Source organism: Phalangium opilio, unplaced genomic scaffold (assembly GCF_054372755.1).
Source record: "Phalangium opilio isolate 3A_F unplaced genomic scaffold, DU_Popi_V2 ptg000075l_1, whole genome shotgun sequence".
NCBI lineage: Eukaryota > Metazoa > Arthropoda > Arachnida > Opiliones > Phalangiidae > Phalangium > Phalangium opilio.
The window spans coordinates 941,918-960,774 of NW_028324184.1; the positions used below are offsets into that span (position 1 = coordinate 941,918).

Here is an 18,857-nt window from a genome sequence, read left to right on the forward strand (position 1 = left end):
AATGAAGGGGGTGTTGTTTGGGTGATTTCTATTCAAAAGTGCTCTGCACTGTTTTCAAGTTAAGTTTGGAGTATTTTACAGATTAATATTAAAACATAACTTTAATTTTTATTTCCTAAAAGTACGATTTTAAAAATATATTAAAAAAATATTCTCATTCTTGTAGCGACCATCCAAATTGTCTTCTTAGCCGCATTTCTCTCTCTTCCATTCTTTAAAAAAACAAACCAGGCAAAAGTTTGATATAAAACTATGAAACAATTTCTTCTCGCAAACAAGCAAATAAAATTGAGTAATTAAGCCAATGCTTATTAATAAAATTATAATTTTGCGATAACCTTGATTTTCAAATATATTTTTGGCGAATGAATGAATTAATTAAAAATTATATTTTTAAAAGTGGTAAACATCATATTACCATTATGGTAATTACTTATGAAATTTCCCATTTTTTTGTAAGTTTAATCGCGCTAACCACTCATTCATAATGTCAAAGCAAGTGGGATAAAAAAATTGAATTGAATCGTAACTTACCATTGGCTTTTGTTCTCATTTTGGGAAAGATGTTCCTCCAGAAGGCGCATTTGTTCATTTTGAAATTTCTTCCAACAGCTGTTGAATTAGGCGCCAAGACTAAGTACTCCAAATTCTCCGAATAATACGAGGGCCAAGGAGTCAAAGTTTCGTAGCGTTTTGAAGATGGTTGAATATTTGGGTTTCTACAAAAGAAAAATAGTGCCCGGGTTCTCAAACCAAATGGATTACGCGGCAATAAATGTTTAAATTGACTTACCCAGTTCTGGCAAAGTTAGCCCAGTACCTCATGACCCTTCTACTAAAAGCTATTTCGTCTTTCGTGTAATTAAAATGAGGATGTAGAGGATCCCCGAAAATATAAAGTATATCCTCTCCGTGGAAAGTCCCAGCCCATTTGGGCCAGGCCGAATTGGATGAACGATGGGTGAAGTAGTATTTGTAGACCTGGCGACCCGCTTGGCTAAAACTCTTGGCAAAATCTTCTAGCGGACATTGGAAGAAAAAGTCACCCAGGACATGACCCAAAGAGGCAATGTTTTGCTCCGAGGAATTGATGTTGGCCCAATCGGTGTAATGATGGACTATAATCTTGCTGACCATTTCGTCCTCCTGGACTAGTCGGTCCACGGAATAGGTTAGGTCGCTGTGGCTAAAGTGAATGCCCTCTCGAAATGAGAAATAAAATGGGAGGAGACCCACGAGTAACATAGTGCCTTCCTCTTTCGTGCTACCAAGTAAAAGCTCAGTGTTTTTGACTTTACCTAATAAGAAAGGTCACGAAAATATCGAGTTGATAACAATTCTGCGTAGTTAAACTTCAATAAAATAAGGGACATACCTTTTAATAAGGCTTCGTAAGGAGGCTCTTTAAGCAAATTCCCATCGATGGTAGGTTTGAAGGTATAAATGTTATCAAACTCCCCTTGAGGTTCGCTGGTCAACAAATCCAAAGGGTCAGCCTGTTGCAAACACTTTATGAAAGTTGTCTTGTTGTCCGTTGGTTTATGCGGGCAACCCAAGAGTTCAGACATTTTGTAAGCGTTCCTAATAGTTTCTTGAGGATCTACGTAAGCCCATATGGCTTGTGGCGCTCCGCTTTCCATAACAGCGCGTCTAAAAGCGCAACAGAGAACCGTGTTATTCTGACAAATTTTACAATCTACTTTTCTGATTGACCATACTTAAACATTTTACTGGACTTCTCAGACAGAAGATGGTAGCCAACACTAGCCGATCCGGCACTCTGTCCTATCAGAGTGACCCTATCGGGATCCCCGCCAAAGTTCCGGATATGATTTTGGATCCATTTTAAGACGGCTAATTGGTCGTGAAGTCCCGCATTACCGGGTACTTCAGGATGGTCAAGATACAAAAATCCGAATGAGGCTACTCTGTAATTTGCCGTTATGACTATAACGTTCTCTTCCGAAGCGATGACGCGACCATCGTAAGCGTCAACGGCAACTCCCCCTCTGGAGAAACCACCGCCGTAAAGCCATACCAGAACCGGAAGTCCAGCTAAAATCAATCTACTTAAGTTCGATCAAGCATATTTCGCGTTGGTTTTTTTAAATCATTACTTGGTTCTCTGAATTCGCCTTCTTTGGATACCCATATGTTCATCTTTAAGCAATCCTCGCTGCTTTTCGTCTTGGTTCGGAATTTGACTAGAGCGGGAATATGTTTAGCTAAAGGAATCCGCCTTTGAAAGCAAGTGGCCGGTTGTTCCGTGGCCTCGAAGACGCCGTTCCATGGTTCCGGTGGCTCGGGTGGTTTGAAACGTCTCGTTCCTAACGGGGGTTTGGCGTATGGTACACCAATATAAGCGTCAACCCTGCGACCCGAAGGTGTTTTCACAGTTTCACCTCGTAGTACGCCTAGTTCAGTACGAACTTCAGGCTGTAATTAATGTCCGTTGGATATTTCTAGTGTGAAAACATTTATAAAGAACTGTCATTACCCTAGAACTGGTACTTGGAACTCCTCGTACTTGTAGTAAGCCGCTGGCCAATAGTAACGATGCAATATGGATTGCACGTGTTTGGCATAAAAACCTCTGGAACATTTTTTTATTTATTCTAATTTTTTTGTACTAAGTGAAAGTTGAGTAAAGTCACGACTTCCTCATTGGAAACAACAAAACGCTTGTGGGTAAAAAAGCCGTTTCATCGGTTTGTTCCTTCTAGGTCAATTACAGCCTTTCGTGATCATGTCACGCGTCACTCTGGCCCTAAAAGCACGAGAAAATTAAAAAGAAACACTTTTTTTTTCTTCAAGAAGGTGGCTTGTTTGTTCCCGATTTATCTATAGAGTGTAGAGTTGAATGTTTAAAAACGTTTAATTCTAAATTTGGACATCTGTAGGAACCGGTCATAAACCTTTTTTTTTAGTTTACACCCACACATAAATACGATATCGGTTAGGAATGGTACGACTAAAATCTATAAGTTTCAAAGTGAAATAAAATCTAATCTTGGATTGGGTAAAGTTTAACTGTTTTTATAGGTTAAACTCTACTCTTTCTAAGAATGAATTTTGAACTAAAATCTACATATAAGTGCAAAAATAAAATACTCTTTATACTAGCGGTAGTTAACTTCTAAATTAACAATTTCAATTTAAAACCCAATTTAAAAATATCTCCAAAAAAGTTGAAACTTTCAAAAATCATAATTACCAAAAGATGAATGTCCTGATGAAATAGTACTCTATAGTACTCTATAGTGAAACTCTAAAAAATAAAAACATTTTTAGATTAAAAAAATAAATAAACAAAAATCGTACTTACATTAAGTCACGTATATCTATGTCAAAATAAAATCTTTAAACGCCAAATTAATTTTTTAATTCGATTTACACCGTACGTTAACACTCTGACTATCCAGTGGAAACGCGATACGGCCGTCTTGACCGGCTCCTTGTAAGAAATTAAACGTTTCCAATATAAAACGCAATGAGATTTCTTGGCTGCGGCATTCAGGAAGTGCTGGTGCACCAAAAGTCTCAAAAAGGGGGTCACGTACTTTCTCTTTTACTCATAAAGTAGAAATTAAACGGTGTTTTTTAATATTGATTACGTATACATTTTAATGTAATAATATAATAAAATCAAAATGATTATTATTATTATAGAAATAAGGTAATGTAATTTAAACTGGGCCAATAACCAAATATTTGGCCAGTAAAGAATATGTAATGTGAGGAATAAGACTTAGAAATCGTAGATCAGTAGACGTCGTTTTAAAAAATTACGATATCACTCGCTCGTAACAATCCTTAGCAAACATTATAAGATCCTATTTGAATTTTCTAATTGGATCAGTAACCCTATGGATTTATAAAAGCAAGTTTCGACTGAAAGATTTTTAAGTACCTGTTTCTTATTTAACCTCAATGATCTCACTGTTTTTGTTATTGACTGTTTAATGAAGCGGTTCATTAAAAAGCGGAGAATTATTTAAATTCTTTAATATTTTAAACTATACTTTACCAAAGGCGAAAGAGTGAATAAAATATAAAGCGAAAACGTGAATTTGTTTTCATTTAAATCTCGAAGAATTGTATTTATTTCTCAGTATTTTAATCAGGAGGGTGGTCAGGAAGTAAATAACTAATAAGAACAGAAATGTAATTACGTAATTAATACGATATAATTTTAACAATGTCATTCCGTCGCTTAGAGCTAAGCCAAAGTTTTAATGAATTTAGGAGAGATGTCAAAAGTTGTCGCCGCCATAAACTAAAGAGTGTATTTCATCTTTAAGGAAAAACTTGGCGTAATTATCAAATGTATTTCCTCGCAGCAAAACGAAAAGTATACACAGTATAACATACATTAATAAAGTAGCTAGTGTAGATAAAATATTTCGTGTCAAAACAGGTTTTTATAAATGCCAGCACAGACACATTGACCTAAATGTAATCGAATTATTTAGGATTCCCTCTTTAATTATTAGTGATAGTGCAAAATCAGTAAACAACGCGAACTTCTTAAAAACTTTCCTTTTCTCCGCCGATTAATATGTCATCCATCAAGTAGTTTAGACGTCTATTAGTGTTATTTTTTTCTTGATTATTTATAATATAAGCCACCTTTCCCAACTTGCAAAAGTCTTAACTGCTTATTAAAATGGACGGGAAAAACGCCTACAATGTATATGGTACCTATTCCGTCATAATCTATTGGCGTGCCTTTGTTAGTGGCTGACATTTGCCAACGGTACATCCTGTATTGTAGCCTTGATAGAACGTAAGTTTCCTGTAGAAACCATGCCACCTCTGACCACAACTTTGATTTGTAATAAAATTAATTGAAGTGATAGTTTTCGATACACCGAAAGTACAACAGTTTTATCCTTTAAATGCAATTTATTTATTTTTGCTCCTTAGTACGAATGATTTACGTTTTTCACAAAGTTGCTATTTTCTTAATGGAGGGTGAAGTAGAAAATCAAGGGATTTTTTATCGATTCTTCTACTAATTACAAGACCATTCTGCATAGTGAAACATTCAGGAAATACTTCCTAATGATTTTAAAATTCAAATTCGGTTCAGATTTAAGGATAATTTTAAAGAAGGACCTCCGACCAATCGCGTAACGCCTTGCCTTTTTATTAACAAAATTCTCGTGGCACGTTCCGTGTCGAATGAAATTTATCACGAGATTTGATAAAATTTGCACGCGACTCGACAATCGTGGCACGAGACATGGAGCGTGCCACGGGAATTTTGTGAATAAAAAGGCAAGGCGTTACGCGATTGGTTGGAGGTCCTTCTTTAAAATTATCCTTAAATCTGAACCTAATTTGAATTTTAAAATCATTAGGAAGTATTTCCTGAATGTTTCACTATGCAGAATGGTCTTGTAATTAGTAGAAGAATCGATAAAATATCACTTGATTTTCTACTTCACCCTCCCTTTAAATAAAATATATACATATAGGTATAAAAACTAACCAGGGATAGCCATTCCCAAGGAATTAAGAGAAACCTTGAATTATAAAACAGTGATTTATCAAAGTTTACAAACTTCCTTGTACTAAAAATTTTATTTTGTCAAGGGTCTAATCCGTCGCCTATAATCCGTTCAACCAACTTGAATAAATACGTACAAAGGTACGTGGCATAATAATCTTTACTATTTGCCTATCAAATGATCTTATACTCACCTCCACTGAATAAGATAAGGTGAACAAGATAATGGGTTTATGCATGGAAAAAAATATGAATTTCCCCACTCTTCTACACCCCGGAATTTTTTTATTGCTATAGAACATTATGTTAATTGATGTTAGAGTTAAAAATCTGGTCATTATGTCTTCGAGACATCCGGCGAAAGGTTTATCGACAATGCCTCGGTTCTGTCGAGCGGTGCTTTTGTCGTTATCAGCCCTGATTTTGACAGCGATACCAGTAAAGCAAAACCCAATTCTACAAATCAATTCTGGAAAAATCGAAGGTATTGTTGCGCAAACCCAATCAGGGGACTTAGTGGACAGTTACTTGGGTATACCATTCGCGGAACCACCAATAAACAAACTACGATTCTTACCACCCGTGACTAAGGCTTCGTGGAAAGGTGTATTGAAGACGCAAACCCAACCGGACACTTGTTACCAAAAATTAATACCACTGTCGAAATTCGTACCAGCGTTGGAAATTTTTCTACCCAAGACCCCTATGAGTGAAGATTGTTTGAAACTTAACGTATGGACACCGTCAAAAAGGTCATCAAGACCTCTACCAGTTATGTTTTGGATTTTTGGAGGTGGTTTTTCAAGGGGTGCCGCGTCTTTGAGTCCGTTTGATCCCAAAAATTTGGTGGTTCAAGAAGAGGTAGTTGTTGTGGTTTGCAACTACAGAGTGGCGTCATTGGGCTTCTTTTACTTGGGCGAAACTGCGGCTCCTGGTAACGTGGGACTCTTGGATCAGGTCATGGCCTTACAGTGGGTGAAGGATAATATAGCTTATTTTGGAGGTGATCCAAATTTAGTTACGTTGTTTGGACAGAGTGCCGGTGGGGCAAGTGTGGTGTACCATACGATGTCACCCATGAGTAAAGGATTGTTTAAAAGGTAGGTGAACCAACATTTAATACTTATTAATTGGAGTTTTAACAGAGAGCGTATCGGTTTGCATTGGCTCGTTACAAGCTTGACAATATGTTGGATAAATCCATTCCAGGGCCATCATACAAAGTGGCGCACCTCACGCGGAATACGGATTTGCCTCAACGGAAGAAATGAAAAATCATTCATTGAACCTCCTCCAAAGCATTAACTGCCCATCAACCCAAGACAAACTATCCGAAGCCATGGAATGTTTAATAACAAAGGATCCAATGGAAATACTTTCCAGCGAACCTCAGGGAGAGTACGATAACGTTTACACGTTTAAACCAATCATGGACAAGAGAATGGTAACTGATCACCCCATAAACCTTCTTAAAATGGGCAAGGTCATTAATTCGGAGGAGATTTTGCTTGGTTCCAATCGAGACGAAGGCGCCATATTTCTTCTGGCCTTGCTACCATTAGCTTTTAGGTTTCAAGAAAGGCTTCACGTAGGCGAAGAGGATGTCAGGGAACTAGGAAGGTTGTTAAAACTGGGGAAATCCGCCGAAGAGGTCATAAGATTGTTATACCTGGATAGTACCAAAGAAATTAACTGGAAGATAGCGGCTAATCTGGCTTTGCAAGGGATGTCCGACTATCTCTTTACGTGTCCCTTGAATGACGTAGCTCACTATACAGCTAAGTCAGGACGCAAAGTCTTCAAGTACTTCTTTACTCATAGGCAAGTTAAGCCTAATGTTTCACGTAGAATTCAAGGTTATAAAAAGTTTTCTTTGATTTTCCAGATCTTCGAACAGTTTATGGCCTTCATGGGCCGGTACTGTTCATGGGGAGGAAATACCTTACGTCTTTGGCTTGCCCTTTGACCGAGATAAAGGATATAGTAACGAAGAACGGAAGTTAAGTGAGAGAATTATGAGGTTATGGGCAAACTTTGCCCGAACTGGGTATGTAAGGGTGTAAGAAAATATTAAAGATTTCATTCTAAACATTATGTCGCGTAAACCTTTCCAGGAATCCAAACATAATGAAAAATGGACAATTAGAAAACATAGAATGGCCACTTTACAGCCCATCGCAAAAAGAGTACCTAGTTCTGGCACCAAACGCTACAGCAGTAGGTTCGGCATTACGAGAGAGAACGTGCCAATTTTGGACACATACGAGACCCATTTTGGATAAAATTGAAAGATCCAACCTTGTTCTTTGAATTTTAAATTTAAAATTTGAAAAACAAAGTTCACTTGTAAAGCGACACTAAACGATTTTAAATGACGCTTTTTTTTGTAAAACTCATAAATAAAATTAATTGATTTTTGATTGAATAAGTGTCTACAAATACTTATATTTAGCCGGAGGATTAAACTTATTAATTAAAATTAATTTTATAAATAAGAATAAAACATTAACCACCTCTTAGTTCATTGGATAGCTAATACACGTCGCTTTAAAAGTGAATTCTTTTTCGAATTTTGACATTGAGAACGAGTTCTTTTATATTTATTCTTAATTACCACCCAAAGGAAAACCTCACACCTCAAAATCATGTACATAAGTACATTCCTATTAATCCCAATGGTAAAACGCATCACGGACAAAGATTACGCGGATTTACATGTAATATAAACTTTCCTAAATGGAAAAGTAGTCTGTGTTTTTCCACATGGGATAACGTAATAAAAAAAAACCCCGAGCATAATTTAATTACTAAGAGTAATGAATATAGTTTTAAAACAATTTCTATCCCAAGAGAGGTGTTAATTTCTGAGAAATATAGATGTCGCGATGGTTTTTTCCTACACATAATTTATGATAATGATGAGGTTGCATTTAAATGACGTAATGTAGATATACCGTTTTTGTAGTTTGTATGAACCATATTGACGTCAATAAAGGGAATTAAATGAAGGGGAGTTAAATGGCGTCGCTGGTATCAGCCTGAAAAATGTTTAGGCCCATAATTACCATTAATAAATAAATGTTAAAAGCAGTAAAATATCAATAATATCGAGTTACTAATCACAGATCGATATACCGTTACTAACGCGATAATATGGAGGCCTATACATATTTAAAGATAGTTCGGAGCCTCCGAAATGAACTAGGCCCATGCATGTCAAATTTTATGTGGGGAAATATCCAGTTTGTTAAGGAAAATATTTTCACCATATATGTGTACGAGATGGCGCTTATATTACCGTTGTGACAGGGGTCTTCCTTAAATTATCGTTGATATTTTAGGGGTCAGTCATAAAATGTTTATGATAGAGTTTACGGTAATATAAGCGCCCCCAAGCGTAAAACCATGGTGAACTAAATTGGTTAAAAAAATATTCTCGCTTCGCGACACGCATGGGCCTAGTTCATTTCGGAGGCTCCGGATAGTTCAATATTTAATTTGTACATGTACTTGGAAAACTTGCAAGAAGTAATTTCTAACTACTATACGAATTAAGTTTAATTTTAAATGAATGCCAATTAATAATAAATCGTGAGGTTGAATTTTAAAGATATCATTTCCATTTACAACGAGAAATTAGTGCCAATTTAAGGAAATTGAAAGCCAATACGCCTATAATAATTCATATTGATGTTATTATAGACTGACAATATAATTGAGAGGTATACGTGACAATATGTCACCTTGATCCTGTTTTTACTGTCATTCAAATTAAGTTTAATTTTAAATGGATACCAATTAAAATATCGCGTATCGAATTTTGAAGAAATATCGTACACTTATATTTAAACTATCCGATACTTTCAACCGGTTAATTACGGGGTGTTTACTGGAGATATGTAGCGTTTAATTTTTAGCCTTATTAAACAGATAAGTGAGACACTGTTTAATTATTATTTCTATTTTTCCAAAAGAGTAAAGGGGGGTTATTTGTTTTTCAAAATAATGAGACAACTTTGATGCAAAATTTCGAATTTCGCAAAGTTAATTGTAATATTTACAAATTATATTAAGCCCACTTTTCTCGCACCGCGTTGAGTGAAATATTTTATCCAAGAAAGATCCGGTGTTAAACACGTGGCACAAAACGTGTTCTTTAATAAAGTTAATCTTTACACGTGGCACCAAACGTGATCATCTTAAAATTAACCTAACCACGTGACACCAAACACGATCTTTTTAAAATTAACCTTACCACGTGTCACTTATTATTTTTAAGCTGGACACTAAATTTTATAATTACCAAACGTACCGATGTTTGGTCATGTACTTAACGTGTGGTCATTTATGAATAAAGTATACTTTTAAATCATTTGAACATCAGTTGCGTTGATTCTTACGATGAAGTAACGTAAAATATGGAGCGATTATGTTTTTCAAAATAACTGTTTTCAAAAAAAGGACAACATGTTCTTAATTAGCATCGAAATTAGAATCACTAATTGGGCTACAGCGACATTGTCAATCAATGGAAGTTCCAGTTATTATCTAGAACTAAACAATCTCTACCGTAATTCAATACTTGAAATAGGCTCGTGCATGTCGCGTCTAAGATTGAAATTCAACTCCCTGATATGTTTAATCAACTTCATGATTGTGATATCGGACAATAGACCAATAAAATAAACTCCTATATGTTCCTTTTTATTAAGTACTCGATTTTGGTTAGTAATTTGGCCACTAATTCTGAGCAATCAAGAAGCTTTAAAAGGCCTCTCTGAGAAGTGTGTATTGCATTACAAGGAACATATTTTTATCGGTCTATTTCAAGACAGGGAGGGGAAGGACTTTCAGGATCTAATTGAAGAATTGTTTTCAATTAATAACCGCAAAATTAAATTCAGTTCTCGCTTAGATCCGCGAAAATCCTGCCATGGATTTGTTTTCACTCGACAATGAGATGCAGCAAATGCTAATCGCCAACCAAACAAATGAAACCCTGAACCATGCGTTAACCGAAGCTGAAACTGGTACATACCTTGTGCAAATTTTGTTGGATATTTTGATATATTCAATATTTGTTATCGTTATGTTTTCTATGGGATGTAGCGTATCTTTGACTGAGGTAAGTCTAAAAAACATTACTGTCTTGAAGGGACCACACTATACTCTTTACTGATTTTTTTGTTGTGGTTTCTATAGTTGAAGAAACACTTGTCCCGACCCTATGGAGTTTCAATTGGTATGGCCTGTCAATTCGTACTGATGCCTTTATCGGGTCTTTGCCTTATAAAAATATTCAGCATAGAAGGTCTCCTAGCAACGGGTATATTACTGACCTCCAGTTGTCCCGGTGGAACTGTCTCAAATGTCTTTACGTATTTCACCGAAGGAGACATATCACTCAGGTAGATTAAACACAACTTGAAAGAGTTACGTTAATAACGTTCAATTAACCATTAGCGTAGCCATGACGTCAATATCAGGAATCATGGCGCTGGTAGCCATGCCAAGTAACATATGGATCTACAGTCAATTTGTAGAAACGGGCGAAGCCAAAGTACCGTACCACATGATCATATTGACAACCGCATTCACAATACCACCAACTTTCGTTGGGTATTTGTTCAAGTGCAAATGGCCCAAGTTGGCGCCCCTTGTCACGAAGGTCAGATAATCACTTTAACTCAATTGGTAACCATTTTGTACAAATTATTTCAAATACATCTTTCAGTACGGTTCCATTACCGGAATGATAGCTATTGTTCTATGCATAAGCCTCGGTTGCTACGATAAGCCTGAAATCTACCTACAAGCTCCCCCTGAACTCTACGGGGCAGTATTTCTGTTGCCTCCAGTAGGATTGAGCTTTGCTTATCTAGTTTGTTATGTCTTTCAAAGACCATCTAACGTCTGTAGGACAGTGGCCATCGAAGCCAGTATGCAGAGCGTCGGTTTGGCACTCGCCGTGGCCAGTCTGTCCTTCCCACGTGAAGTGAGAACCTCCTAATTCTATATTCAATTAATAATCTAGTTCTGATTATGTAAATTATTCTTACAGATCGTTAGACCAGTCATGTTATACCCGTCTCTATACGCCGTGACCATGCTGATAACTGGGTCTATTTTATGTCTAATTTACCAAGCAGTCAAAAGGTTAAAAGTCAAAAAGGTTGACGATGTCACCAAGTGTTAATATTTACTTGTCAATGAAACCATCACGACGCTATTGAAAATGTTACCGACTACTCTTTGGTACTGACACGAGGTAATTAACGCTGCGGTAAATAAAAAGAAAAAACAATCCACTAAACTTACTTGGTACGAAGGTTTACTCATCACTCTTGACTGTCCATATTGGCAACCTTGAAAACTGGCTGAAGAACTTCCATCACTATAAACTTAATGATTGTAAGATTATCGAAAAAGCAGTGACGCGCATTATTGTACAAAACCTTGAGAATGTGATTTCTAAAATAAATAAAAAGCAATATCAAGCAATTAATACGTTTAATTATTGCATTGGCGTAATTGTCGCAAGTCACGCAATTTTCCGGTATTTCCCATATTCTAGAGTCACTCTCATCCAAAGTTTACAACTGTATGGGAATATCACAATTTGGAACCAGCTGCGAATTTTAACAGAAGTATATTCAGCCGAAGATGTCATAAATTGAAGAAAATAAATAATAACTACTTTCAACTGTACTTAAAATCTTTCCCGATGGTAACCTATAGTGTCACTTAGGTTAAGATAAACATTAATTAAATTTGTACAATGTAGAGGCCTTATGGTAGCTTCGATGTAATATATTTCAATAAAACGTAGAAATTACTTGGTTTGCTGCGCAACACGATATACGGGTCTTTCTAGAACAGGTATAGGATGGTTGCTATCAGTTTTGAAATACTTAGTACGGATAAGTACTAAATGAAAATTTTCCTCCTCTATTACTTTGAACAGAAAATTAACCATATAACGGAAGATGTTTGGATTGGTTCATATCTGCATTTGTAAGTTAATAACTGCGTATTTTCTATAGTAAAACCCAAAATCCAATCTAATCTTGGAAATAGAAGATTGTCCTATTTCATATTTGAAGGAAGTAACTGTACGTTATCAGAGCTATAAATTATTATTAATAATTAATAGACTCGTAACAAGCGATTAATAATTAAACTGTCAAAGTTGAACGTTAATCTTTAAAATATTAACTTACTTATGGACATAATATGATAGTAATAACTAATAAGTTAAGCCTAAGTAATTTTGCTAATAATTTATACTTTACATATTTAGGTTTTGCAATTATCACGGGCAATGCGCTTATAAGTCAAGGTCAAAGGTGCTCCGGAGATCATGTCATTGAGGTAACAAATACCACCGAAATCTGCGCAAATACATGTACGGAATTGTGTCCATCACCAGTCGCTGGCGCCTGCGTCTTAGTTTGCGAGACAGGATGTTTTTGCGACACCAAAAACGGATATTATCGCTACAAAAATGATTCCTCGGGTCCTGGAATATGCGTCAAGCGTAAACAATGTCCTTTTCCATGAAAAATTGTAAAAAAAAATTAATAAAGTATATTGCTAATTTAATTTGATTATAAACATTATTAAAATGAAACCGCTTCACTTCGTGAAAAATTGATAGACTGTTATTAAAGCAGAGAGTTAAAGTAAGCCTATGGGTGTCATTTTTAAAGATAAGCCTAAAGTTTGTGAGGGCTCAATATGAGATAAAGGCTTAAAAATAGACTTAAGTCATTGGAGGTGACGCTATATTGGGTTTCCAATTTAGTTTTCCCATTACAATTACGGAAAAACCCCGAAATTAAATTTATGATTGTATCCTTGGTAAATAAAGATATACTAAAATACTTGACATTTAAGTACTGTTCCAAAGTGGAAATTTATGTTTATATTCGCGAGTAAACTGATATCACAAACACCTAAGCCATAACAACGTCGAATTTTCAATTAAAGAAATAATTTACCGCTTTTTTTACGAGCATTGTCTGACATTTCGAAATGCGTAGACCAATAATTGAGCCACTCCAAATAAAACGAGTGACATTTTCAGAGTTGGGTAATGGGTTTTAACTTAAACACCTGTACTGGCTATGAAATTATGCCTATATAACAGGAGTGAAGCTTCAGACAGAACACATCACTGCGCCAGTTGTTTGAATCAACTCACCTTACTACGAACATATTCGAGCGAAACTGAGGAGCGAAATTATGGTTCAAATGAAAGTCTCAATGCTAATGCTCTTCTGCATCGGTAAGTTTTTTTTAATTTAATTTCATCTGCGATTGCAAATGACAAGTCGGACAGGAGATATCTTAGCTAAAAGGTTTGTAGTCTGGTCAAGTAGAAAGAATGGTCAGCAACAGGGTTCGTGTCCGAGTTGAGCGTAATGGAGCTCCAATCATATTTTCTTTGAACATAAATTTTAGAAAACGTACAAGAGTCAATCAATGTTAAGTCTTAATTTTTGAATTTTTTAACTCTATAGGCATTTTTCTTTGCTTGGTAACAACTAATGCCAAAAATTGCCCCGAAAACGAGGTTGCTGGTACCTGTACAACCGCGTGTTCGGAAGAGTGTCCAGGAACTAAACCCTGCCCCAAAATATGTGACATTTCAGGAGAATGTCGTTGCAGTGAAGGTTACTTACGATCAAAAACCACTAATAAATGCGTTCTCAAAGAAGACTGCTAATAAAACCAGCGTGTACTTTTGAGAAGGAAATAAAATGGCTTACTACAATAGCATTTGACCTCACTTGACCCGTTACGCCTACAATTAACAATATTACGGGGAAACTGTAAATGATGGGGATAATGTTTATCTTACGGGGACTGATCTATAAGGGCTTTGTTATCATCACGGGCGTTCAACGAACAACCTGCCATGTCAATTAAGCGTATACATTTTATCTTCACAATCCACTATATGGGGATATCCCAAACAATCAAGTAAAACATCTGTGTATTGTTTTGTTATACAGGCCTTCTAACTCAAAGTCATGCAATAGAAACAAAGGTGTACGAATAGGGAAAACTTATTAATTGCATCACTTTACACAACAATTATAACGTCTCTTTTTCTCTGTTGGCTTCTACGAAATAGAGAGCTAAACGAGCCAGATTTTTCTAAACCTGTTATGGTTGGTAATATCCAATTAAGGATCGTATAAAAAGACATTGCTTTCTGTAAAGAAGCTTATAATCTATTCAAATTTCAACAAGGAAGATGTCCAAAGTATTGCTCCTTTGTCTTTGTAAGTACTGTTAATATCTTCACGAGAACATAAGAAAACTATACCGATCAGGGACTATTAGTATTGTATAGTGTAGTTCAACTGAGGAAGAAATCTTGATATCAAAAAACTGATCTTTCTTTAATCCTTATTTTCGATTGGCGCAATTCAGGTATCACGGTCTTACTGGCGACAGTAACGCGAGTGGAAAGTTGTCGCAACAACGAGCAACAAGGACCAAATCAGATATGTAGCAACGAATGTAAAGAACGATGCAACAGAGGAGGGACGTTTTGTACCCAAGACTGCGCCAGAGGATGTTTTTGTAAACCGGGTTATTGTCGCAACAGCCACAACAGATGCGTCAGAAGAAGATAAATCATTGATATGGAATGTTTAATCGCGTTAATGATGATATAATCGTCTCAACTTACTAATTGTAATTAGTTGAAATAAAGCTAAAATATTTCAAGCAAATAATTGAAAATATATTTTTGTAATTGAAGACTTCTATGTAGGCATACCATATTTGTTAATTAATACTTTCAAATGAAGCTCTTGCCGAGGGAGACAATATTATAGTTTGTCCATGCACTGGCTATGAAGAGGTGGAAGTCCAGAACTGTTCAGACCTATTTTAGGTGTCTCGGGTTACCGCGCCTATTCCAAAGATCATTCCATTTTGATTTAGGTTTAATTTCCAGTTTAAAACCTGTACCTGTTCATATTTTCAGCGCATTCACTTTAGTCTTAGTCATAAAATGCCGCCTATGATGGAATATTAAACTAAAAACGCAGCTGTGGGTTTTCTTCTGCTAGTGTAGTAGTAATTCAAATCAGTTGAGGCTTTTGCTTCAACGTGTTACGTTCATTCTCACGACTAAAGTTCACTGAAAGTGGATTAAAGCTTGCTAGTTCGTTTAAAATATACAGCAAAAATGGTCCAAACTTTAATCATCTGCGCTTTGTAAGTAACCAATCGTGAGAAATTATTTCTTTTTCTACATCAGAGTAAGACTAAAAATATTCAATTTTTTCTTAAATATTCTGACTGAGAACAAAATATCCTTTAAATTTTTTGATCAACTTGCAGTTGCTCAATCTTTTTGGCAACGGTAGTGCCACTGCAAGCTGAAGGTTGTGGTACCAACGAGCAACAAGGAACAAATGAACAGTGCACCAACTCCTGTAAACAGAAATGCGTTAGGCAGGGTTTTTGCACTGAAAATTGCGACCAAGGATGTATCTGTAAAATTGGCTATTGTCGAGACAGAGAAAATATGTGCGTTTTAAAAACAATTTAAATTGTTTTAGATACTCGTACATTAATCTCAAACACTCGCATATATGAAATAATAAACTATAATTAACATTAATTGTAGAATTTAAAATTATATACCACGCACTAAAACATGTCTAAATTAATATGGATAAGAATTAATAAAAATTACTAAATAATTGTTTTTAGTATTCATTTTAAAAAAATTGTTAACAGATTAAGGAAAATTGCCAACAGTTTTGATGAAAGTTAATTTTAAGAAATTAAATTATGTTAAAACTTAAATGATTGTATTAAACATTAATACGTCATCACCCATATTTCTTACTTTCTATCGTTTCAGCGCTCCTAAACACGAACAATATTATCTATATTAATTTCCTTTCAACCGAGGGGACATTCACTCAGCGTAACCAAAGTATTACACCTTGCCCCAACCCCAATCCGTGTAAAGTGAATCAGAGAGTGACCAGCCCCTCGTCTTTTCCCTAGTCGATACGTTAATTGTGAAATTGAAATAGGAAATACATAGAACTACAGAAGGAAGTTAGACTTATATTGAAACTTGGCCTACAATTTTTTTATTATTATTATTATCGCAACACTTGTTTGACAGATAGGTCTAAAGGTTTCACGATTACAATTATAACGAAGAATCGCGTAGTGGAGTTGGAAAACCCCGGTTGGGAAATTAACATATGGCTTTCGTTGACAGCCACAATAATTCCAACTAAAGAGGCCCCGCAGAAAGAGTATATAAACGGTAAAAACTGCATTATATTATTCAGTTTAAAAACTACACTCTCTTCTAAACAAGTCAATTTTATTCTACCTTAAATATGAAGATGTATTATTCCATAGCACTCCTATGTAAGTATTAAAATATTCGACTTAAATTATTTTAGGGTACTTTAAACTCTTTAAATTTTAATTAGTATAAATAATTCTTTATTTTTTAAGGTATCTGCGTATCGCAAATAAGCGCATCTACCCCACTTTGTAAGTAATTTAAATTATTGCAAGTATATTAACCTTTGAACTCCCGGAGTAGCTCTAAAGCGTACTACACCTTAGCACGTTTTGAAGTATAGGCGTTTTCCCGCCTAAATAGTGTCGCCAGATGTCGAGCTATGGTCGTAACGCGACATTTTGCGCCATTTTTCAAACGCGTATACTACGCAACGCTTCAACGTGTACTACTTTACAAGAATTTACGCGTATTTTAACAGTTTGCGCCGAACGATACACTCAACATTACAACCTTGGGCCTGGTTGTAAATCAAGATGCCAAGAGAGATGCCCGACGTACCCACCCAGAGTTTGTACCGATGAATGCGTTAAGGGCTGCCTTTGCCAATTTGGATGGAGTCGAGCTGATAATGGCACATGTATTAAGACCGAGTCGTGCCCATCAGGTTTGTAACTTGAAATTGAACCTCGACAAAAAAGAACCATAACCCAAAATAAATATTGTATTTCTTAGTTGGTTGTCCAGAAAACAGCAGTATTCAATGTGGTTGCGACGATTCTTGCAACTCGAACATCCGGTGTTTTCGATGCGAATATAAGTGCTTTTGCAAACCTGGTTACAGCAGGTTGAACGGCGTTTGCGTTCCTCGAACACAATGTCCCAGTAAGTTTCAAAAGTTATACAATAGTTCAAACCTTATCTGATAACCAATTTTAATCCTAATTACAGAACTGTAGAAATTTCTGAGGCAATTTCATTATAAATTAAATTGAAAAAATTATGATTTAAACAATTTGTACTTTGACTAGTAATAAATGTCTTATATATCTGAGAAAGTGGACTGATTTGTCATACATAATGATTAGTCTCCGAGCTCTTCCCACAAAATCCGGCCCGATATGTAGAGAAAATGTCCACGCAGTGATTCCTAGTAACCCTATATGCATTCCTGTTAGTATACATAAATGTAAGATTGCACCATTGTTAGTAAACTAAGCACCGAAGGATTTCTTTGGATTAGTACACCTCGATTACTTGTATTTCTACCCATAAAATATGTAATTTGGAATAACGCCATGGTTTCAATTGTCACTATAGATACGTATCTATACTCCCATAAAATTACTAGTTTGGTCTTACATAAGACTGGTAAATCACTCACTCTAGAAAAGTCTATTTTTTTCTCTCTCTCTCAAAATATCCTCGCTGCCAAATAATACGAATTATTATTCACAGGAAACGAGCGAACAAAATAAATCTCTGAGAATTGTCAATTTTATACCCAAAAAATTCACCGTCAAATAACAGGGGAGGTTTTCAATGGGTAAAGTACCCGAGTGATACCCGATGACAATTCGAAAAGAGAGGGTGTAACATGATCATGATGTAATGCCTTTAATTCAATCATATTTCATGATAAGTCATTATTATTAGGAGTGGAAAACCTGAAAGGCCATATGAACTGAGGGGGATAGGAAAAATGTAATTAACAAAAAACATCATGATCAAATGGACCCCAATTATGGTGAAAGGTGTGCCAAGTATAACCCGTTCCACCTTTGAACCCGTTAGAACAGGTAATTTCATCCAAAATTTGAATATAATTTGATAGAAACCAATATAGGCCTATCAATTTCTTTTACATTTTATCCTAACTTTAAACATTTATTCCTATAAATTTAACTGTTATTAAATACCTAGAATTAAATATCACAAGTTTGGGACGTTCACCTATCCAGGGGAATTTTTATTTTTTCAATGTTATTATTTGAATTCAATGTCAAGTTCTTATAGTAACACGTTTTTCTTTAAAAAAAGGGTTTCCCT

General features: G+C 35.6%; 5 protein-coding genes and 1 long non-coding RNA gene across 6 annotated transcripts in view; 4 read left to right on the forward strand and 2 right to left on the reverse strand.

The window, feature by feature from the left end:
• Window positions 1-53: 53 nt before the first annotated feature.
• Window positions 54-3,875, reverse strand: LOC149658649 (acetylcholinesterase-like). The gene is made up of 9 exons (XM_089844478.1): window positions 3,326-3,875; window positions 3,215-3,268; window positions 2,498-2,767; window positions 2,118-2,436; window positions 1,719-2,055; window positions 1,376-1,650; window positions 794-1,298; window positions 535-719; window positions 54-212 (listed from the first exon to the last, which is right to left on the reverse strand). Exons 3-9 carry the CDS (start codon window positions 2,600-2,602, stop codon window positions 187-189), a joined length of 1,752 nt encoding a protein of 583 aa, XP_089700604.1. The 5' UTR covers window positions 2,603-2,767; window positions 3,215-3,268; window positions 3,326-3,875; the 3' UTR covers window positions 54-186.
• Window positions 3,876-4,666: 791 nt separating this feature from the next.
• On the forward strand, window positions 4,667-8,100 carry LOC149658650 (acetylcholinesterase-like). The gene is made up of 7 exons (XM_089844121.1): window positions 4,667-4,690; window positions 4,738-4,834; window positions 5,599-5,653; window positions 5,833-6,612; window positions 6,722-7,333; window positions 7,398-7,559; window positions 7,627-8,100. The coding sequence occupies exons 1-7, from the start codon at window positions 4,667-4,669 to the stop codon at window positions 7,820-7,822; spliced, it is 1,926 nt and encodes a 641-aa protein (XP_089700247.1). The 3' UTR covers window positions 7,823-8,100.
• Window positions 8,101-11,955: 3,855 nt separating this feature from the next.
• Window positions 11,956-18,857, reverse strand: part of LOC149658651 (uncharacterized) — an 88,751-nt gene continuing 81,849 nt past the window's right edge. The window contains exon 4 of the long non-coding RNA XR_016369876.1: window positions 11,956-13,031. This is a non-coding gene — a long non-coding RNA (uncharacterized LOC149658651). The remainder of the gene's footprint in view (window positions 13,032-18,857) is intronic.
• Window positions 14,669-15,238, forward strand: LOC149658652 (chymotrypsin inhibitor Ani s 6-like). Its single transcript, XM_089844479.1, has 2 exons — window positions 14,669-14,802; window positions 14,954-15,238. Exons 1-2 carry the CDS (start codon window positions 14,775-14,777, stop codon window positions 15,157-15,159), a joined length of 234 nt encoding a protein of 77 aa, XP_089700605.1. The 5' UTR covers window positions 14,669-14,774; the 3' UTR covers window positions 15,160-15,238.
• Window positions 15,423-16,376, forward strand: LOC149658653 (venom serine protease inhibitor-like). Its single transcript, XM_089844480.1, has 2 exons — window positions 15,423-15,748; window positions 15,875-16,376. Exons 1-2 carry the CDS (start codon window positions 15,720-15,722, stop codon window positions 16,083-16,085), a joined length of 240 nt encoding a protein of 79 aa, XP_089700606.1. The 5' UTR covers window positions 15,423-15,719; the 3' UTR covers window positions 16,086-16,376.
• LOC149658654 (uncharacterized) lies at window positions 16,725-17,866 on the forward strand. Its single transcript, XM_089844481.1, has 5 exons — window positions 16,725-16,930; window positions 17,021-17,059; window positions 17,290-17,475; window positions 17,544-17,693; window positions 17,760-17,866. The coding sequence occupies exons 1-5, from the start codon at window positions 16,900-16,902 to the stop codon at window positions 17,765-17,767; spliced, it is 414 nt and encodes a 137-aa protein (XP_089700607.1). The 5' UTR covers window positions 16,725-16,899; the 3' UTR covers window positions 17,768-17,866.

What these genes read in the sequence shown, in the direction of transcription:
- LOC149658653 (XM_089844480.1), top strand. Translation starts at nt 15,720, where the DNA reads ATGGTCCAAACTTTAATCATCTGCGCTTT. An exon ending in ACTTTAATCATCTGCGCTTT is followed by an intron (nt 15,749 to 15,874) that starts GTAAGTAACCAA and finishes ATCAACTTGCAG; the next exon opens with TTGCTCAATCTTTTTGGCAA.
- LOC149658654 (XM_089844481.1), top strand. Translation starts at nt 16,900, where the DNA reads ATGAAGATGTATTATTCCATAGCACTCCTAT. An exon ending in TTATTCCATAGCACTCCTAT is followed by an intron (nt 16,931 to 17,020) that starts GTAAGTATTAAA and finishes TTATTTTTTAAG; the next exon opens with GTATCTGCGTATCGCAAATA. An exon ending in AAGCGCATCTACCCCACTTT is followed by an intron (nt 17,060 to 17,289) that starts GTAAGTAATTTA and finishes GTATTTTAACAG; the next exon opens with TTTGCGCCGAACGATACACT.
- LOC149658650 (XM_089844121.1), top strand. Translation starts at nt 4,667, where the DNA reads ATGGACGGGAAAAACGCCTACAAT. An exon ending in ACGGGAAAAACGCCTACAAT is followed by an intron (nt 4,691 to 4,737) that starts GTATATGGTACC and finishes TGCCTTTGTTAG; the next exon opens with TGGCTGACATTTGCCAACGG. An exon ending in TCTGACCACAACTTTGATTT is followed by an intron (nt 4,835 to 5,598) that starts GTAATAAAATTA and finishes TATTTTGTCAAG; the next exon opens with GGTCTAATCCGTCGCCTATA.
- LOC149658652 (XM_089844479.1), top strand. Translation starts at nt 14,775, where the DNA reads ATGTCCAAAGTATTGCTCCTTTGTCTTT. An exon ending in AGTATTGCTCCTTTGTCTTT is followed by an intron (nt 14,803 to 14,953) that starts GTAAGTACTGTT and finishes GGCGCAATTCAG; the next exon opens with GTATCACGGTCTTACTGGCG.
- LOC149658649 (XM_089844478.1), bottom strand. Translation starts at nt 2,602, where the DNA reads ATGTTCCAGAGGTTTTTATGCCAAACACGTGCAATCCATATTGCATCG. An exon ending in AGGCGAATTCAGAGAACCAA is followed by an intron (nt 2,056 to 2,117) that starts GTAATGATTTAA and finishes GATTGATTTTAG; the next exon opens with CTGGACTTCCGGTTCTGGTA. An exon ending in GCTAACTTTGCCAGAACTGG is followed by an intron (nt 720 to 793) that starts GTAAGTCAATTT and finishes TTTCTTTTGTAG; the next exon opens with AAACCCAAATATTCAACCAT.